Here is a 19,791-nt window from a genome sequence, read left to right as displayed (position 1 = left end):
TCTGCTGGCTTATTACACTTCTTTCTTTAGCATCCTGCACCCTGAGGTGCATAGGGCATCCACTAGTTTCCACCATTTATTTCAGTCTTCTGCTGATATGTTCGGGCTTCTGAGTGTCATGTTGATGGATTTCACTTTTCTCTGTTGTTCTGCATGATGTTTTTCTGGGTCACCCTCCTTTTCACTTTCCAGGTAGTGTCCACATTATCACTTGCAGCGGAAGTCATGTTACAGGCATCCATAAAGAGTGTCCTTATACGTCCATCAGTGTCGTCTTACCATCTTTGACGCTTTAGGTGAGTTTTCTCTACAAAGAATTTCTGATGTTGCAAGAAACTTTTTCCATTGGAAATGGAAGGTTGTTTGTTTTTCATATACCACTTGTATAATATTAGGACACTTGAGGGTTGGGGGTAAAAAACAACTTGGAACAACATAAAAATGCACCAGTATGGGAGCAAAGGGAACACGGTATTCCTTCTATTGAGGACTTGAAGACAGTAGAAGGTTGTGCCATTTCAGCTATACTAGTATAGTTGAAGTGGTGCAACCCCTCCTAATGTGGATGCAGTAATATCTGTATAAAGGTGATTCCTGTATGTGCAGGAGAATAACTCAACTGGTATAAGTGCATCCACATTAGGGCTTGTATCAGTGTACCTGTTTTAGTAAAAGTCAACTCCTCCCCCCTCCCACAACTGAAATAGTCATACTGGTAAAACTTTTACGTGTAGACCAAGTCTGAGTTAGGCTTATAGTCTAATGAGGTGATCAGGATCAAGAAAGCAAGAGACTAGAGACACAGTTAATCAATCAATAGATACCCAGGCCTACATTTAAAAAAAATAGACATGCAACGTGAAGCATATGCATAAGTCCAGTATTTGCAGACTCCAATGTGTGTGCCCACATCAAGTGTTTTGTGTATACAAAAGGATGTGTTTTGTCCACACCCTTTAAAACATCTGGGCCAAAAAGCTTCTGATTAGAATTGTGGGCTAGAGCTTTCAGTGAAGCTGTCTGCAAGATGAATTTGGATTTATCTTCTTCTCCTGGTCCTCTGAAGGCATGTAGGAGTGTATTTAAAAAAAAAACAAAAAACCACAGGAATAAAAAAGGTATGTCCTATACTCAGCACCTTGCAAAACATAAATACTTATCTGATATTAAAGCTGTTAGTTTCAGCCATAGACAGCGTAAATAATTTTGCCATTACTGAATTGAAGGACTAAGTAAATCTTGGATTGTGATCTAAGTTACATCAATGTGTGGGTTTGTTTGTTTGTTTTTTAATTAGTTATTGGGACTAAGTTAAACTTTGAGGAAACAATTTATTTTGCTGGCAGCTTTGAGTCCCAGCAGTTCATGAAAATTCATCTGAATTAGAAACTACTTTTAATGTTTTATTATTCACCGATAACAGCATAAAGCAAATCTTTACTTCCAAAATAGCCATTATAACTAAGTCTGTTTGATACAAGCTTTTATCTTAAAACCACTTAACCTTATGTCATTGATAAAGCCATTTGAAATCTGGTTTTGGCCACAAGGTGGTGCAGCTGCACTCATAAATAATACTCTGCATCTAGTTCTTGTTATCTCAAAGGGGCTTTCTGAACAACCTCAGAACAAACCCATCAGCTATTAGCACATGCTGTTTTTACAGACCTCAACCACAGGGATTATACAGCTTGTTTCACACAGCTTCTTGGAGGTGAGTCTTTATGTAAGGACCCCAGTTATCTTCCCCTTTTGCATCATGCTTAGTGGCTTGTTCTAAAATAAAAGACAGGGAAGCCTTTACCCTCCTTTGTTGTAGTATCTGTAGCTTAGGCAAGCCTTGAATGACTCTCCTCTCCAGCTGCTTTCCTACAGAGCTTGCCTACCCTGCTCCCCAACTCCCTTTTCTGGTAAGGGGCTTAATGTGCATTGGGATCTGCCCTCTGATGTATCCCCAAAACTGAGGACAGTAGGATGGAATTTTGACGCACTCTGCTTTGAACGCTGATCTTGGGTCCCTATCAAAATATTCTGGGGGAAAAAATCAAATACAGAATTTTCTTCATTGTTAACATTTTGTTCTTGATGGCGGATCTTTCAGGGTCTGAATTTCCCTCATCAAGCTGTTAGGGTTGTGCAGAGGAGCTCCACATTGTGAGCCTCACCGCTGGGACTGGGAGAGAGTTTTGGAGTCATGCACTTGTGGGCATTCTGTGGGTATTCATCTGCAGGGCCTCATTCCAATATATGGGGTTTTCTACCTAATCTCTATAGCAAGACCCTCTGATTTTTGTGAGGTACCAATTTGCAATCCTGTAGCATATGGAAGCTTTGGCAGCATCATGAACTGAGTGAAAAAAGCTAGGTGTATAATGACGAGTTAAATACAGAGAGGGTATGAAAGTATTTATTTCAATAGTGTGCTCAGTAACTGAAATGTTTTTCAGTTTGCTTTACATGGACACCAAAACCTTGGGGCTTGTCCACATGGTGCATTAGTCTACACCAGAGGGGTGTAAATTCTAGTGTGCACTAATGTGTTGTGTGCTAACTGGCCCGTGTGGACCCTGCTGGTGTGCACTAAAAGTTCCCTAGTGTGCGTTAATGTTGTACTATTTGATGTGGACTGACAAAAACACCTCAGTTTGATGTGAGATGATGTATTTAAATAAAATAACCAAGGGCCCAATTTTGCACCCAGCCTAAGTCAATGTCACTTACTTCAGTGGGTCCAGGATCACAACCTGAATATGCGCTGTGAACTAGACAGATGTGGGCCAAAGGCAGAAATTCAGCTCCACAGCTTGGTGCTGTTCTGATTTAGGGGGTTGATTGTGCCCATTATGGAGATTAGGAGTGAGTAGCCTAAGTCAGACTCGCCGCTTTGTGCACTTTTTAAACATCCCCACATGGGACAAATTGAGAAGATAATTGATTGAGCACAAGGTGATTAACCAGTTAAAGTGATTCAGCTTGTCAGCAGAGGACAGTGAAAAGGGAAGGGGGTGGGGTAGGTAAGGCTGGAAGGAAAGGCCAGGGAAACCAAGCCCTGTGTCTGGGCAGAAGGTAAAAGCCTCATACTGATAGGGACAAAGACTTGTATATAGCATATGGTAAAGCTAAAGCTCATGGTGGTGTCCTTGGCAGGGGAGTGTGTAAGGACTGTTTACAGAGAAGGATCCAGGGTGGGGGAACCCTGCCCTATAACGGCTGTTTGCAAAATGTGTGTGGACCTGGGTTCCGATTTCTACCCTTCTCATCTCAAAAGAGTTTGGGGGTCATATGTGGGGTTTAAATTCAGGTAAATCTTTTAGTATGAATTATAGAAAAATACAACACTTTGACCTGATTAATGTGTAGCTACGGGTGTTGAGGCAGAGCTACCATTGCTTTGATTTACAAAATGGTAAAATGACAGTTCTTGAAAATGTACGGGGTGAAGCAGCACAGAAAATCCTACTCCAACCTTTTCTCCTGTTTCTAGTGTTCAGGGATATCACACTAGTTTGTTTCTACTTACCATTCATATAATACAGTGAGGGTTTTTTAGTATATTAATGATTGCCTTGCCCTGTAACTAGTCATCAATTTACAAAATTAGTCTCCAGTATAGGTGGGCTAATGATACAGATCTACCTGCTCTGACTCTGTAGGGCACTTTGTTGCTTCTGGATTGAGAGGGATTTCCTTCTGGAGTGCTTGTGACCATATTTGGCGTGATGTCACTAAATGGGTGGGGTAAAGTCTTACAAAAGCAGCACAACCACAGCAGCCTCAGCCAGCATCAACATGAACTGCAGCGTGCTTCACAGAGAGCTGCCCAGCTACGGAATGGAAAAGAGGCTAGACCCAGTCACTCTGCAGCCTTTCTGGGACTTTGTCATGGCAAAGGAGCCACTGATCCAGTCACCTTACTTTCCAGTGCTGTTTTCGTTTACAGCTTACATGACTTTCTGTCTTCCTTACATTGCACTGGACTTCTTAAGCACTAAAGTACCAGCCGTGAGAAAATACAAAATCCAGCCTCTAATTTATCCAACTCTGGAAATGATGGTACCTTGTATGGTTCAATGTGTCTATCATCACGTTGTCTTTATCTTCCCAGTGACAGTTGCTCATTGGTACTGGAGACCAGTGGATTTACCAGCAATGGCTCCAGAGCTGCCGAGGGTCTTGCTGGATGTAACTGTTTGCCTGCTTCTCTTTGACTTCCAGTATTTTCTGTGGCATTTGCTTCATCATAAAGTGCCTTGGCTCTACAAGACTTTTCACAAGGTTCATCATAAGCATGTATCTACGTTTGCTCTTACCACACAGTACTCAAGTGTTTGGGAGTTACTTTCACTGGGATTTTTTGCTGCCATAAATCCAGTGTTGCTGAAATGCCATCCTTTGACAGAAATGATTTTCTTCCTTGTTAATATCTGGCTGTCAGTGGAGGATCATTCAGGCTATGAACTTCCATGGTCAACAAACAGACTGATACCATTTGGCCTGTATGGAGGAGCTCCGCATCACGATCTCCATCACCTGAAGTTCAGATGTAACTATGCTCCTTACTTCACCCACTGGGACAGACTGTTTGGATCACTTGCTCACGCACATTCACAACAATAACAGGGAATTCGTCTGTTACCTAGCTAATTTTGTACAGCTAATAAATTAAAAGAAGAGTATAATTTTTTCCCGAGCACAGATATAAAATGTGAAATCATTTATAACAAATCTAATTTAATGTTTGTATATATATTTATGGAATTGCATATGTAAGGTCTGTTACTACGTGTTTGGAAACAATGTCACATTATAAGGAAAGCATTAAGAAACACTCACTGCCTTCTTTCCTTTGACTATGCCAGCTTTTATAAAGCATATTGTGTTACTGTGTTTTATACATACAGAGACAAATATTTTCTTACTGTTATAGGATGACTTGTGATATGAATAGAACCAATGCACATAGTGTGCATTAAGAATTCCAAGAAAATATCTTATTTAAAAAAGGTTGCTGCTGGATGGCATTAAATGTCTAATCTGATTCTGTTTGTTCTTTGCAATAATTTGGATCTTTATATTGCATACCCCAGTATACTCTCTATTTTTTTAAGTGGAAAATAAATCTTTATATTTGTTTAAAACTACGTTTTGCTTTCTTATATTTTGGTCCTTAGTCCTCAGAAAATGTATGATTCTGTCTATATGCAGTATTGTTGTTGGTCCGAGGATCTTAGAGAGACAAGAGGGGCCGAGGTAATATCTTCTATTGGTACAATGTCCTGTTGAAGAGCTTGAAAGCTTGTCTCTCTCACCAGCGGAAGTTGGTCCAGGAAAAGATATTACCTCACCCACCTTGTCTCTCTGATTCTGTCTGCACAGTTTGGGGTTTGTTTCGATTTCAGAGGTAGGAGTTTTCTTATTAAAATATTTAGGTTCATGTAGACAAATACATATGCTGAATATCAGAATAGGACAGTTTGCTTGTCCTCCAAAATAAAGCACTAGTCAAGAGAGTTTATTTAATAATTTTCAGTTTTTGATGATACAAAGAAAGGTAGAATTCGGTCTAAAAATCTGGGCCAAATTCCACTCATATTGATTTTGAGTTTGAATAATTTCCACTGTATTATGATATACGTGAGAGTAGAATGACCCTTTCATAGGCGTCTGACTTGAAATTCCTGTAACTGTCCTCCAACCAAATTACTTGTTGTTGACTTGCAAAAACCTGGCTAGGAATCAGACTGGAATTCCCACAAAACTGAGGAATTTTTTCATTAATTTTTTCATGAATCTTGGCATTGGTTGAAGCACAACAAGCTTTAAGGCTTGTAAGAGCTGTAACAGGGCTTCTTCTCTGCCTTGGTGGGTCCCGCGCTTCCTTCTAGTGGTGGGTCAGGATCAGGTCTTGTGTCTCAGAATTTTCCCCCGGTTTATAGTTGGTGGGGAAATTCTGTCTCCAAGCAGCCTTCCCGTTTCTGGGCCTGCTAGGCCCTCACTGCTTCACTGAGGCTTCTGGCCTCCTTGGCGGACATCCAGTGAGAGGAAAAGGCAGGAGGGGGTGGTCCCACCCTCTACTCTGGGCCCCAACCCAGGGACCCTACAAGTAGCAGCCTCATGCTGCCAGTTCCCAGGAAAAGCTGCTAGCTTCCCTGGGTTACTTCCCCACACCCCTTGGCTTATTGTCCCCACTTTGCCTGAGCGGGGTTCCTCCCGACCCTCCTGCCGGGGAAAGAATAACCCCTAGTCTCTGGTAACCCTTCTGGGCGTGACAGCACCACAGCAAATGCACAGCTCAGTCTCTCCCCTCTAGAAGGGTCCTTTTCTTCAGGTCTTTGGACCTGGAAGGGTCCCTAGCTCCTGTTTAGGGTAGGGTTTCTCCCCAATCTCTATACCTGTGGGGTTCTTCCCTGATCCTTGTCAGCTTCCGCACTGCTCAGCTCGCCTCCACTCCCACAACGTCTATCACCCCCCGACTGTCTGGGGAAGGCTTTTAACCTGTTCTGGAAGATTCTTAATTGGCTCCAGGTGTCCTAATTAACCTGGAATAACCCCAGCTCAGTTACCAGGGGAAGAGGGACCTGCTTATCCTGAGGCTAATATACCTTCCCTCCGGCACTCTCCTGTAGCAGTCTGGCCAGTCTGACCCTGTCACAGAACATAGTTATCGATAACATTGTCAGGATAGTCCGGAAATAAAAGGCTCATAGAAGAATGTAAACATACAAGTCTGGGGCAGATCCCATGCTCCTCTCTCAGCAAAATCCCTAGTGACTTCACTGGGAGTTCTATTAGTGAAGTAGGAGAGCATTGGTCCTCTGACTGCAAATCCTGAAAAGCTCCTGCTCTGGATTTCTAGTAAACCCAACCTGGAATAAAGGCCTTTGTTGCTGTTTGAGACTGTCAGGTTGTATGGTAAAGGTGGCAGCACACTTTTGGAAATATTTGGGGGAGGGGCGGAAGGCTTGGAGGGAAGCCATATGACGTTCTTAGTAGTTGCTTAGGGCGATTGTTTTGCTCATGAAATATCTCCATATAAAAATCTATGAAACATGACAGTTTTGTTACCCTGAAAAGATGTTAACCTAAAATCACATTTTTGTTTTTAAAAGGGACTAAATAAGCTTAGATTTTTTTAAAAGAATATAACCAGCTGATGTGTTCACTAACTAAGCAGAAATAAAGACCCATCTAATCTGCCTGATTATAATAATCTTAAATATTGTGGGGTGCAGGGCAAGGAGAGGAAGTGTTCTCTTTTATGGCAAATGAGAGACAAATTATAAACTCTGATTTCTCTTTAACCAGTATATCAGCTTTGAAGTAACCCATGGCTCAAAGCTCTACTCTTAAACTCAGGAAAAATTTCCACTGACTTCAGATGGCCAAATTCTTAACTTCTAGTGGTGATGTTCAGTGGCTTCAATGGGAGTTCGGTATTATACTGGACATATGATGATGTGATCTTGTCAGATCTCCGTGCTAAACAAGGTTAAGCCAAGCCAATACTTGGATAGTATCTCTGTTTAAAAATAAAAACAGAAACCTATGAACAGATGCTACAGGAAATGAGACTGGTAATTCTGTAAGTGCTCTCTTTGAATTAATACTGAGTTAATGCTAGAGTTCAGTGAGGTCTCTGATAGTGGAGGTGCTGTGTTTTGCCCACTTGGTTAGGGTCGCCAGGTGTCTGGTTTTTGAGTGGAACATCTGGTCAAATAGGGAACCTGGCAGTATCCAGTCAGCTGCTAAAAGCTGTAACTGGCCTCTGCTACTTGGGGATGGGAAGAGCAGCAGTTGCTGCTGGAGCTTGGAGGAGCAGCTCTGTTTAGCAGCCGCTGCTCTTCCCACCCTCCATTCTGCTGAAGAGAGCTGACTGGCTCGTGGACCGGGCTCCAGAGTAGGTACTGGTGCCGTCTGGAGGGGGACAAGGGGGGATCCTGTCTGCCCCCCTGGCTTGCTGTGCCCCCCAGCCCCTCGCTACGGGGACCCCCCACTGTGCCCTGATTTCCCCACCCTGGCCCCTCACTCAGGGGACTGACTCCTGCTGTGCCCTGATTGGGCAGGGAGGCAGGCTCTGCATCAGCTCCTCCCAGCCCAGCTCTGCAGGCAGCAGGTGAATCCTGGGGGATGGGAGAGCGAGTGACGGGGGTGGGGGCAGAAAGTGAGCAATGGACGGGGAAGGCAGGTGGGGCAGGGGGCCGGGGTGTTTGGTTTTCAGGGATTATAAAGTTGGCAACCCTATTATTGAGCTGCAAGAGTAGGGGTGTTAAGCAAAGTATTCTAGGCAAATGCTAAGTGATCAGCCTTTATGCTACCACCAGTGGAGAGGATGGCCATCGGATAGTCATTTCTCACACCCCACTGGGCCTCTGTCTGTTGAGCCATCTTCACAATTCCAAACCTCAGAGCAACTTCAAATAGCTTCTACATTTTATTTTTAAAATCCATCTGTTTGCACTTGTGACTGGTGGCTGAGCTTTGTGACTTTGTCCTCACCTACAACCATTTCAGATTTGGGGACAACCTATACCTTCAAGTCAGCGGCACTGCTGTGGGTACCCGCATGGCCCCACAGTATGCCAACATTTTTATGGCTGACTTAGAACAATGCTTCCTCAGCTCTCATCCCCTAGCACCCATCCTCTAGCACCCATCCTCTACTTATGCTACACTGATGACATCTTCATCATGTGGACCGACGGGAAGGAGGCCCTTGAAGAATTCCACCTGGATTTCAATGATTTCCACCCCACCATCAACCTCAGCCTGGACCAGTCCACACAAGAGATCCACTTTCTGGACACTACAGTGCAAATAAGCGATGGTCACATAAACACCACGCTATACCGGAAACCTACTGACCGCTCTACTTACCTACATGCCTCCAGCTTCCATCCAGGACACATCACACTATCCATTGTCTACAGCCAAGCCTTAAGATACAACCGCATTTGCTCCAATCCCTCAGACAGAGACAAACACCTAGAAGATCTCTATCAAGCATTCTTAAAACTGCAATACTCACCTGGGGAAGTGAGGAAACAGATTGACAGAGCAAGACCGGTACCCAGAAATCACCTACTACAGGGCAGGCCCAACAAGGAAAATAACAGAACACCATTGGCCATCACATACAGCCCCCAGCTAAAACTTCTCCAGCATATCATCAACGATCTACAACCTATCCTGGAAAATGATCCCCCACTCTCACAAGCCTTGGGAGGCAGGCCAATCCTCAGGCAGCCCCCCAACCTGAAGCAAATACTCACCAGCAACTACACATCACACCACAGAAACACTAACCCAGGAACCAATCCCTGCAACAAACCCCGTTGTCTTCTCTGTCCCCATGTCTACTCTAATGACACCATCATAGGACCCAAGCACACCAGCCACACCATCAGAGGCTCATTCACTTGCACATCTACTAATGTTATATATGCCATCATGTGCCAGCAATGCCCCTCTGCCATGTACATTGGCCAAACCGGACAGTCTCTATGTTAAAGGATAAATGGATGTCTGATAAATGCAAATCAGACATCAGGAATGGTAACATACAAAAGCCAGTAGGATAACACTTCAATGTTCCTGGATGCTCAATAACAGATTTAAAAGTAGCCATACTTCAACAAAAAAACCCTCCAAAAACAGACTTCTAAGAAACTGCTGAGCTACAATTCATTTGCAAACTTAACACCACCAAGTTGGGCTTGAATAGGGACTGGGAGTGGTTGGCTCAGTACAAAAGCAATTTTTCCTCTCTTGGTATTGACGCCTCCTCATCTATTATTGGGAGTGGACTACGTCTACCCTGACTGAATTGGCCTTCAACATTGGTTCTCCACTTGTAAGGTAACTCCCTTCTCTTCATGTGCCAATATATATTTATGCCTGTATCTGTAATTTTCACTCCATGCATCTGAAGAAGTGGGTTTTTTACTCTCAAAGCTTATGCCCAAATAAATGTTAGTCTTTAAGGTGCCACCGGACTCCTCGTTGTTTTTACAGGGTCAATGTTTTTTTTTCTCCCATGAACATCATGGAGAGGTGACTTGATCTCAGATCACTTGCCCCTTAAAACATAAAGGGCCTGTTCATCCATTCACAGATCCATTAAGCAATCAAACAGGAATCACTCTCTCCACCCCAGAACCAAGCAGTTAGTGGCACCATTACACAGCAGTGCAGCCCAGGCAGTGAAGAATACACATACAATTGGAATTACAGGTACCACACTTATGTAAGCCAAGTGTGTTACCTCAACTGAAATTTGTCCAGGACCCTGGAGCTAACCCTCCTAACTCTGGCAAAACGTGCCATGGAATATTTAAGAGCTACAGATGTCAGGCTTTTAACTATCTCTCTCCCCCGCAAAAGAGGGCACTGTGCTGTTGGTGTTGCCTTCAGCACTATGCCAAGGTATTGTCACAGACTCAAGGTATGTCAACACTGGAGTCAAGAGGTGTGATTGCAGCCCATGCTGACTATTGACGATATTGTACTTTTCCCTCTCAGGGTACATCTACAATGCAATCAAGGATTGCTGCTCCTTAGGCACACCGAAGAGAGCACTAGCCCTAGTACCAGCAGCAGGGGCAGTGTCACCTGGTAACCTCCCAAATACAATCCTGCCTAGGGTACATACTTGGAAGGTTAGCCCATGCTGCCGCCCAGCTGTTGCAGCTATACTGCAGTTACTCTCTTCAGTGTGTCTAAGGAACAGCAATCCTTGATTGCATTGCAGACATACCCTGAGAGGGAAAAGTGCCACATCCTGAATAGTCAATACCACTTCCTGTAGCAGCTCTTGGAATTTTTTGGAGGCCTTACACCCGCTAATCAAGCCCAGTCCCAGTCTCTGAGATTGGGTAAGAATACAAACTAAGGTTGTATTTTTGCCCCAAGTGAAATACAAATTCCTGCAGCGTCAAATTAAAAAAGTTAATGCTCTTGCCTGCTTTCCTTTTCCTTAAGTAACCCCTTTGCCAAGTGCCAATGGCAGCAACAAGAGCTAGATTCCATCTGGGTAGGTGTCCTTTTACTAAAATAAATAAAAATATGGTCAGAGTCCCCATCCAGAGCTGTATTCCTACTTCTCTCTGGGGGTATTACAGACAGTAGCAATGGATAGGTCCTATTGACCGCTCTTCTCACCTGGTTGGGTGAGGTGAATGCCTTCAAGACCTATACTTCTCAAAAAGAACTACTTGTGCAAAGCAAGAAAGAGAGAAGACCTTACAGCCCTGACTAGTGAGATCCTGATTCCCTAAGTCCACTGTATTGGAGCAGTCCAAAATGATGCATGCTGAGGTAGATGCAGCAGCTCATGAGACTTCACCTGGTTTGAGAGGAAAACTCTATTACCCAATAATGGTAGATAATAAGGATAGTCAGAGACATTTTTAAAGTGGTCTTGAAATATACAAGGGTTCAATATTAATATCCAGAATAAATGCTCAGACAAAGAAGTTTTATATAACAATAAGGGAGTAGATTTCCTACAGGAAACTCATTTTAACTGCAAAAGAACGCAGTAAATTATAGACAGAAGTGGGGAGAAAATAGTTACTCATTAAATGAGAAGGGAAAGAAATATATTAATTACTAAGAAGCTGCACAGGTAATACAGAACACATGCACAAACAGAGTAGTCTCATGGAATTCACTTTAGTTGTAACAAATATTTATTATTGCTTTTATTAAATAGATTTCAAAACCTATGCCAGGGTGCATAAGTATCATCATCCTCTTTAGAGATGGGGAGAAATGAAAGTATTTGCCCAAGGTCACAGTGGAGATTGGTGATATTGATAAAAATATAACTCAGGTCTCCAGAATTCCCAGGTGAAGTCCTGGCTTGCTGGTCAATGGCAAAACTCACACTGAATTCAATGGGGCTAGGATCTCAGTCCCAATCGAGTCCCCTGAGGTACACCTATTCTGGCCAGCATGTCTATAAGTAAGTATATATTAAACACACAATTAATAAGAAAAGAACTATTACCTTTAGAAAATAGCCACCTTTTCAGGTGTGGGTCTTTGAGTACAGCAGATATCGGTTGCTACATAAATGGTAGGTGGGACAACCTGAGCCCAATTGTATAGACCCAAAATGTAAAAGATGGAAATTGAGAAGAATCATTCACTAATTCACTGAATGGATATATGGAGAAAAAAGAATGCATTTGGTTGCACGTTAACCTTTTATCTCCACTTGGTTTTCCTTGACACAAGGACTGATTACATTTTGGTTTCCTATGAGCCTGTTGTTATATTAACAAAAACAGACAAAGCAGGGCAGAAATAGCAGTTTGGATTCACCCTTCCTTTGCCTAAAGCCATGCAAAGGCATCTGTTAGTTGATACACCAGTCTACAATGACCATAAACCTGAATGTCAGAATCTAGAACTCTGAATTATCCTATGGCAACATGGGAGACATCTCTGCACGCTTCCTCTGTCCCAACACAGGACACTTACAAAAATAAAGACACTGAATAAACAGGGTAAAAGCTAGACCATAGCTAAAAATAGATGCATACATATTAGAGAGACAATGTGGGAGAAGTAATATATTTTATTGGACCTACTTCTGTTGGTGAAAGACATGCTTTTGAGCTACACCAAGATCTCCAGGTCTGGGAAAAGTACTCAGAGTGTCACCATTAGCTACAAGGTGGAACAAATTGTTTAGCATAAATTAACACATATTGCAAGAGACCATTTAAGGTGAAGTACCCAGTTAACATCTTTGCAGTCATAGGACAAAAAAGGTGGGTTAGTGGGTTATAGATTGTTATAATAAGCCATAAATCCAGTGTCTTTATTAAAACCATGATTTTTGGTGTCTAGCAAAGTTATGAATTTAAGCTCCTAGGCTCATCTTTTGAGGGTTTTGTGCAGGCTTCCTTTGAGGATGAAGACTGAGAGGTCAAATATATAGTGATTGTTTTGTGAAAAATATTAACCCACAGGTGATATGGTGGTTTTTCCCTTTTTATCATTTTTGTATGTAAGTTCATTCAAGAACATAGTGATTGTTTGGTTTCACCCACATAGTTGTTATTGGGGCACTTAGTGCACATGCCTATCACAACGAGTGATGTAGGAGGACCCATTAATCTTGAAAGGTGTGTCATAGCAATGGAGATATTTCTGGAAGTTTTGCATCTGTTTTTATGGCAGGGTCTGGTCTGTGGGAACCTTGCTTCTGATGATGAGCTTGGCAAGGTGTGGTTGTTATCTGAAGGCCAGAACAAGGGGTTCAGGAAAGTTCTTTCAGGATGTGGTCCCCATCACAACTATGGGTTGTAGTTGTTTAATGAAACCTTGTATAGGTTCCTGTATGGGGTGGTAAGTATCAACTAGGGGGTGTGCAGTTGGTGGGCTTTTTTTTCTGTATTGAAGCAGGTTCTCTTGGGGTATTTGGGTGGCCCATTCCATGATTACAATCTACTTCTCTGGTGGAGTGTCCTTGTTTGGTGAAGGTGGTTTTAAGTGTGTTAAGGTGTATATCCCAGATTTTTTCCTCTGAGCATATTTTGTGGTATCTGAGTGACTGGCTGTAGATAACAGATTTCTTAGTGTGTTTAAATTTGTGAAGGTAAGGGTGGTGAATTTGGCGTTTCTTCTATATAGTTGTCTGTAGGGTACTATTGTTGAAGCTGATCCAGGAAGTTGATGCTGGTACGGGAGTGTTCTAAACAGAGTTTGATGGATAGGTGCTGGTTGTTGAAGTTGTGGTGGAAATCTGAGGAGTCTGGGTTTTCTGTCCAGAGGATGAATATATAATTGATGTTTCTTAGGTTTATCATTGGTTTTATGATGCTTTTGTCCAGAAATTCTTCCTCAAGATGGCACATGAAGAGGTTGGCATACTGGGGAGCCATCCCAGTACCCATGGCTGTTCCCATAATTTGTACAAAGTATTTGTTGCTGAATGTAAAATTTTTATGGGTGAAGAGTAAATGGATCCATTTGGTGATGTGTTTGTAGTGGATATCTGAGTGCTGTCCATTGTCTTGTAGATATTTGAGTCAGGGAGTGATCCAGTCATTCTGAGGGATGCGGATATATAGGGAGGTTGTTAATGTTAAGGAGTTTCTGGAGGAAGTTGGTTGTGTCCTGGAGAAAGCTGGCCCTTTGTGTGGTGAGTGATTTGAGGATGGCTTCTGTGAGTCCTGCTGTTCCTTCAGTAAGAGTGCCATGGCCAAATATGATGGGTCTTCCTGGGTTTCCTTGTTTGTGTATCTTGGGAAGCATGTAGAAGGTCCCTGGGGTGGGCTTGTGGGGGATGAGGTTGTAGAGTTTTTCTTGGAGTTGTCTGGGGAAGGATTTGATGACATCCTTAAATTCTTGGAAGAACTGGCATGTTGGGTCTTCTCTGAGTTCTTTATAATAGGTGGTGTTGGAGAGTTGTTGGTTGGCCTCATTAACATAGTCATCATGGTTGAGAACTATGATGCTACCCCCCTTTGTCTGCTGGTTTAGTCTTTTCTAAGTTCAGTTCATGCAACTTACTTCATAGATTTTATGATACCTTATACTGAAGGTATATGAAGGTATACTACTCGTGTAGTAACCCTGGCCCCAGCACTAACACCTGTTGTAGCGGTGAGTTATTGAGATGCTATTAGGAACTGCAGCTGTGATTAAGCAGTATGGAATACTGTCCTGGGAAAGGAACAGCAAATGGGAGAGTAGCTTAAGCTGAGAGAGTGGTTCTGAAGATGTCAGCAGAGAAGGAGAGGCAGTTGGAAGAAGCTGTGAGAGAAGAAGGATTTAGGTGCTGAGCTAGTGGATGAACCGGAACTGAGGTAAAAGCTGAGGTGAAAAATGAAAGAAGAAGAGGAGGAGAATAAGAGTAGGGGACAGGGAAGTGAGAAAGAGGAAAAAAGAAGCAGTAAAAAAAATAGAACCGGGCATGTGAACAGACACTATTGGAGAAGGGAAGTAGTAGAGGGAAATAAAATCTACAGACGTACTGGAGATAGAGTATCAAGGGAAAAAACAAATGAAAAAAAAATTGGTGAAAAAGGGAATTGATTGAAAAGCTGTGTTAGATTAAAATAGATCCTGAAAACAGTAAATGAAAAGTCCAACTGCCAACAACCTACAGTAAATGAACAGAGAAAATGACTGTGTGAATATCTGTTGATGCAATACAGTTTTAAAGTTCTTAATGGCCAAGTGGGGATCGATCACAAGGTGAAGAAACTAACAGAATGTTAGAAACCATTAGGAAAGGGATAGATAATAAGACAGAAAATATCATAATGCCTTTTTATAAATCCAGGGTATGCCCACATCTTGCGTTCAGATCTGGTCACCCCATTTCAAAATGATATATTGGAATTGGAAAAGGTACAGAGAGGGGCAACAAAAATAATTAGGGGTATGGAACAGCTTCCATATGAGGAGAGATTAAAAAGATGGGGACTGTTCAGCTTGGAAAAGAGATGACTAATGGGGGATATGATAGAGATTTATAAAATCTTGACTGGTGTGGAGAAAGTAAATAAGGAAATGTTATTTACTCCTTCACATAACACAAGAACTAGGGGTCACCCAATTAAATTAATAGGCAGTAGGTTTAAAACAAACAAAAGGAAGTACTTCTTCACACAATGCACAGTCAACTTGTGGAACTCTTTGCCAGAGGATGTTGTGAAGGCCAAAACTATAACAGGGTTTAAAAAAAGACTAGATAAGTTCCTGGTCCATCAATGGCTAGTAGTCAGGATGGGCAGGTATGCAACACTATGCTCTGAGTGTTCTTAGCCTCTGTTTGCCGGAAGCTGGATGTGGATGACTGGGGATGGATCACTTGATGATTGCCTGTTCTCTGTTCATTCCCTCTGAAGCACCTGGCATTGGCCACTGTCGGAAGATGGGTTACTGGGCTAGATGGACCATTGGTCTGACCCAGTATGGCCATTCTTATGTTCTTAACTCTACTTGTAGAGAAACTTGGTGAAAAAAGAGAGAGCCACAGGAACACTGAATCTAAGGATCACATCAAGTCAAAGAGGAGCAAAGACTAGAACAGCAAGAATGGAGCTGGACTTACAACCAAGGAGACCAAGAGTTGATTCTTCTCTGAAGAGATAATGGATAACTTGAGTAATTTCTTTTGTTCTTGTTAGTAATGATGCCTTTGGTGTTAACTGCACAAAGTAAGGAAGAGTAGTGTGTACAAGTAGTGTGTACAAGCCTGCGAAGTAGTGTGTTACAAGCTTCTGGTAACATACAGTTCATTATTATATTATTTATGCTCTGGTACAATTTTGGGTTTCCCTTATAGAGATCAAAAAATTTAAAATGATCCCTTTTGTCTTGGTTTGCCTCTGCCTCTCCTCACATTTAGCAAAGCCTAGCCTAGCTTGGGGTCACTGTCCCGGGACCATAAAATCAGCTAGCAGAAAAATATTGATGATTTTGGTGATATATGGTGGAAGTCACTAGAAAAGGTGGGAGAAAATTAAAAAGGGAGAAAATGTGTGGAGGGGTGCAGGGGGGAAATGAAGAAAACTTCCTCCCCCACTCCACTTTCTCTCCCTCTTCTGTTTTTACTCTCTTTTACAAAGAGGAAAAAAGTAGGGGGGGAGAGGCGAGAAAAGGAACAAAAAATAAAATATTAAATTTTGGTCAGCTTTCGAAAATTGAAATGAAACGTCAATTTGAAATTAAGCAAGTATTTTCATTTGAATTTTTTTTAACCAAAATAGAAGCTTCTAAAATGGAATTGTTTACAAAATATTTTGATTTGGATGAAACTGCATTTTTATTTAAAAAAAAAAATTGGCTCAGGTCTACATTTTCCCACCTCTGAAGAAGCTGTTTATTTTCACTTACAAAATACAAATACAATTAATGCACCATGATTTCACATGTACAGAAACTCTGCGCCTGGGTAATTTTTGTTCAGTACAACACGTGCTGTATTTTCAGCGACCGTCACTACTTTCTTGATCCGGAAAGTCTCCCCAGATTTCAAATGTTTCCTGAGATCCTTACGTGGAATGTGGAAGTTGAATAAAAATGCTGACATATCATGCAGCAACACCACAATGCATATACAAAGTGTCCACTTGTTTCGCTGCCTTTGCATTTTAAGGCTCCTAAACTGGGTTTCAGTCAGAATTCTGACTGAAGAGAATCCTGAAGAGAATTTGTGAGGATCCTGCTCAGTCGATGGCATGTACATTGTCCCCTTAATGCCTGCTTGTTATGTCATCTGGGTGAGTCACCTTCCCTACAATTATAATAACTTAAAAAATGGAGGGAGTATTCATTTTACTAAGCCAAAATTAGATGTGTTCCAAGCTTCAGACTTATGCAGCTGGCCATGTGTGCAGGAAATCATATTTCCATAAACGTAGTTCACTGCCTTTATCTCCGAGGCCTTCACCAAAAAGACATTTCTGTCACCTGATGAGAATTCTTCTAAGTGTACAGTGTATTCACACATTCTGGTCCATGAACATTTTTTCTTCAGCTTCCACATTCCATATAAGGACCTCAGGAAATATCTCAAGTTTGGGCAGAAGTTCCAGATCAAGGAAGTAGTGACTAAAACTGAAAATACAGCATGTGTTTTACTGAACAAAACTTAGCCAGTTACAGAGTTACTGCACATGTGAAATCATGTTGCAATAAGTGGACTTGTGTTTGGAAAGCTCCTTCCGTTGGTCGTCATTGAGTTGGGAAAATGTAAAGCTGATCAGTTTTTTTAAATAAATAACACAGTTTCATCAAAATGAAAATATTTTGCGGACACAGTTCCATTTTGACTTTCTTTTTTTTAGAAACTTCAATTTTTGATGAAAGAATTGAAATGAAAATATGTTTAATTTCAAATTGATAATTTCATTTCATTTTTCCAAAGCTGACATTTCATTTTTTGTTCCTTTGCCCCCCCCACCATAAAAGACAGTAAAAGTAGTATAGCTCTCTCTCTCCACCCAGTTACCTTCTTTAATGAGAATCTGATTATAGATGTTGGACAGGTCTGGGTTCTTCTGGATCCCACCACCAACTCAGCAGGGTGTGTCTTTTTTATTTTTCCCTATGAATTTATTTGGCAGTGCCTCCACCCCCTCACTCCTTCCTGGCAGGGTCACCAGGGCAGCTTGGGAGGAAAATTCTAACCACAGGGTAACCCCCACTTACTTGCCACATAGTTGGAGACTCCCAAGAAATAACACAAATACATACAATATATTCAACACAGTAATTATATTAAACAGGAGACAAATATAACATAACAGGGTAAAACACTATTCTTTGGGTCACCGGCGCCCACGCTGATAATACTTTCCCCAGTCACGTGACCTGATGTAGCAAATGTAAGATCAGTGTCCCGTTGGTACACGTACTTTGTTGGGCCCTTGATGACCTATGGCCATCTTTGCAGTGGTTTAGCAGTGTGGCTGACTGGGTTCAGTACAGCCCAAAGGACTCACCAGTGGGAGGAGGTGGTAAGTCCCTCCATAGGTTTGATACGCAGTGGGTTATAAAATCCCCAACCCTTACTTTGTGGCTTGAGGACACAGTTCAGGGAGTAGGGGGTCCCCAAAACAATTTCCCTGACTGACTAAAAGATGGTGCACTCACAAACTCCATGAATGATCCTCAGGTTCAGAGATGACTCTGGACTCCTCGGTCACTGCAGAGGGGCTGATCTCTGCTGGCAGGGATCCTCTTCAGGCAGGAGTCAGGCTGCTTCTGGTCCCAGGATTTCCCCTCACCACAAAGGGGTGCAGGGCTCAAGGTGCAGATTACACAACTATACTAAAAATCAAACTGTAGTTTCCTAGCCCAGCATCCAGACACACTCGCAGCAGCTCTGGACTAGCAGCCAGAGCAGAGCTGACCATGTGGTGGCTGGTCTCACCTTGGGAGCTGGAGGGCTAACTCAGCCTGGCTGAGGAAGTTTCCCAGCAAAACTCTACAAACTGGGAATCATCAGTGGAAAAGGAAAAGCCCAGCTGAGGGATCTTGCTTTCAGGTCCCTTGAGGCCAGTTCTCAGGGGGAACCCTCCATGCAGGCCTGGGACTCACCAGCTCCCACACAGCCAGCCCTGCCCTTGCCTTGGCTGGCTCCAGACTGCCTCAAAAATGGCTTCTCCCCTTTCCTGAGCTCCCTGGGAAGGGCATCTCACTCCCTATTGGCATCTTACTCCCTCTCCCAGCGCTATAAAACCCCCACCTCTACAAGGGGCGTAGCTACCAGTGCTGGGAGCGCGGCTCCCAGCACTGGTGCACTGTCTATACTGACACATTATAGCGCTGAAACTTGCAGCGCTCGGGCGGGTGTTTTTTTCACACCCTGAGCAAGAAAGTTGCAGCGCTGTAAAGTGCCAGTGTAGACAAGCCTTAAATGTTGGACTGGAGGCTCGTAAGTCACTTAGGTGCTTTTGAAAAATGTTACCTCAAATCTTTAACAATTCCGGAGTCTGCGCAGTATGATAGTCAGTAATAAAGTACAAAAGCTTAGCAAATAATCCCAGCTGAAACAAAGAGGCTGCTTTCACCAAATGCTTGCTAGATGAGCAACTCTTTTGGCATAGGTTCAAGAACTGGTATTAAAACATCATATAAAGGTTTTAACATTTCTGAAATTGATTACATATGTTCTTATGGACTTTAAACTTGAACTGGCAGAGCCTACGATTTCTGGGATAGAGGTTCTGTGTAAAAGCAAAAAGAAAAGGAGTAGTTGTGGCACCTTAGAGACTAACCAATTTATTTGAGCATAAGCTTTCGTGAACTACAGCTCACTTCATC

General features: G+C 42.5%; 1 protein-coding gene and 1 long non-coding RNA gene across 2 annotated transcripts in view; both read left to right on the top strand.

The window, feature by feature from the left end:
- On the top strand, window positions 1-5,079 carry CH25H (cholesterol 25-hydroxylase). Its single transcript, XM_074959984.1, has 2 exons — window positions 1-296; window positions 3,654-5,079. Exon 2 carries the CDS (start codon window positions 3,730-3,732, stop codon window positions 4,615-4,617), a length of 888 nt encoding a protein of 295 aa, XP_074816085.1. The 5' UTR covers window positions 1-296; window positions 3,654-3,729; the 3' UTR covers window positions 4,618-5,079.
- The window catches only part of LOC141991652 (uncharacterized), a 106,423-nt gene continuing 88,278 nt past the window's right edge, over window positions 1,647-19,791 (top strand). Inside the window, exon 1 of the long non-coding RNA XR_012640423.1 lies at window positions 1,647-1,714. This is a non-coding gene — a long non-coding RNA (uncharacterized LOC141991652). The remainder of the gene's footprint in view (window positions 1,715-19,791) is intronic.

This window comes from Natator depressus, chromosome 7 (genome assembly GCF_965152275.1).
Source record: "Natator depressus isolate rNatDep1 chromosome 7, rNatDep2.hap1, whole genome shotgun sequence".
In the NCBI taxonomy this organism is placed as follows: domain Eukaryota; kingdom Metazoa; phylum Chordata; order Testudines; family Cheloniidae; genus Natator; species Natator depressus.
This window is presented reverse-complemented; position numbering and strand designations above follow the sequence as displayed.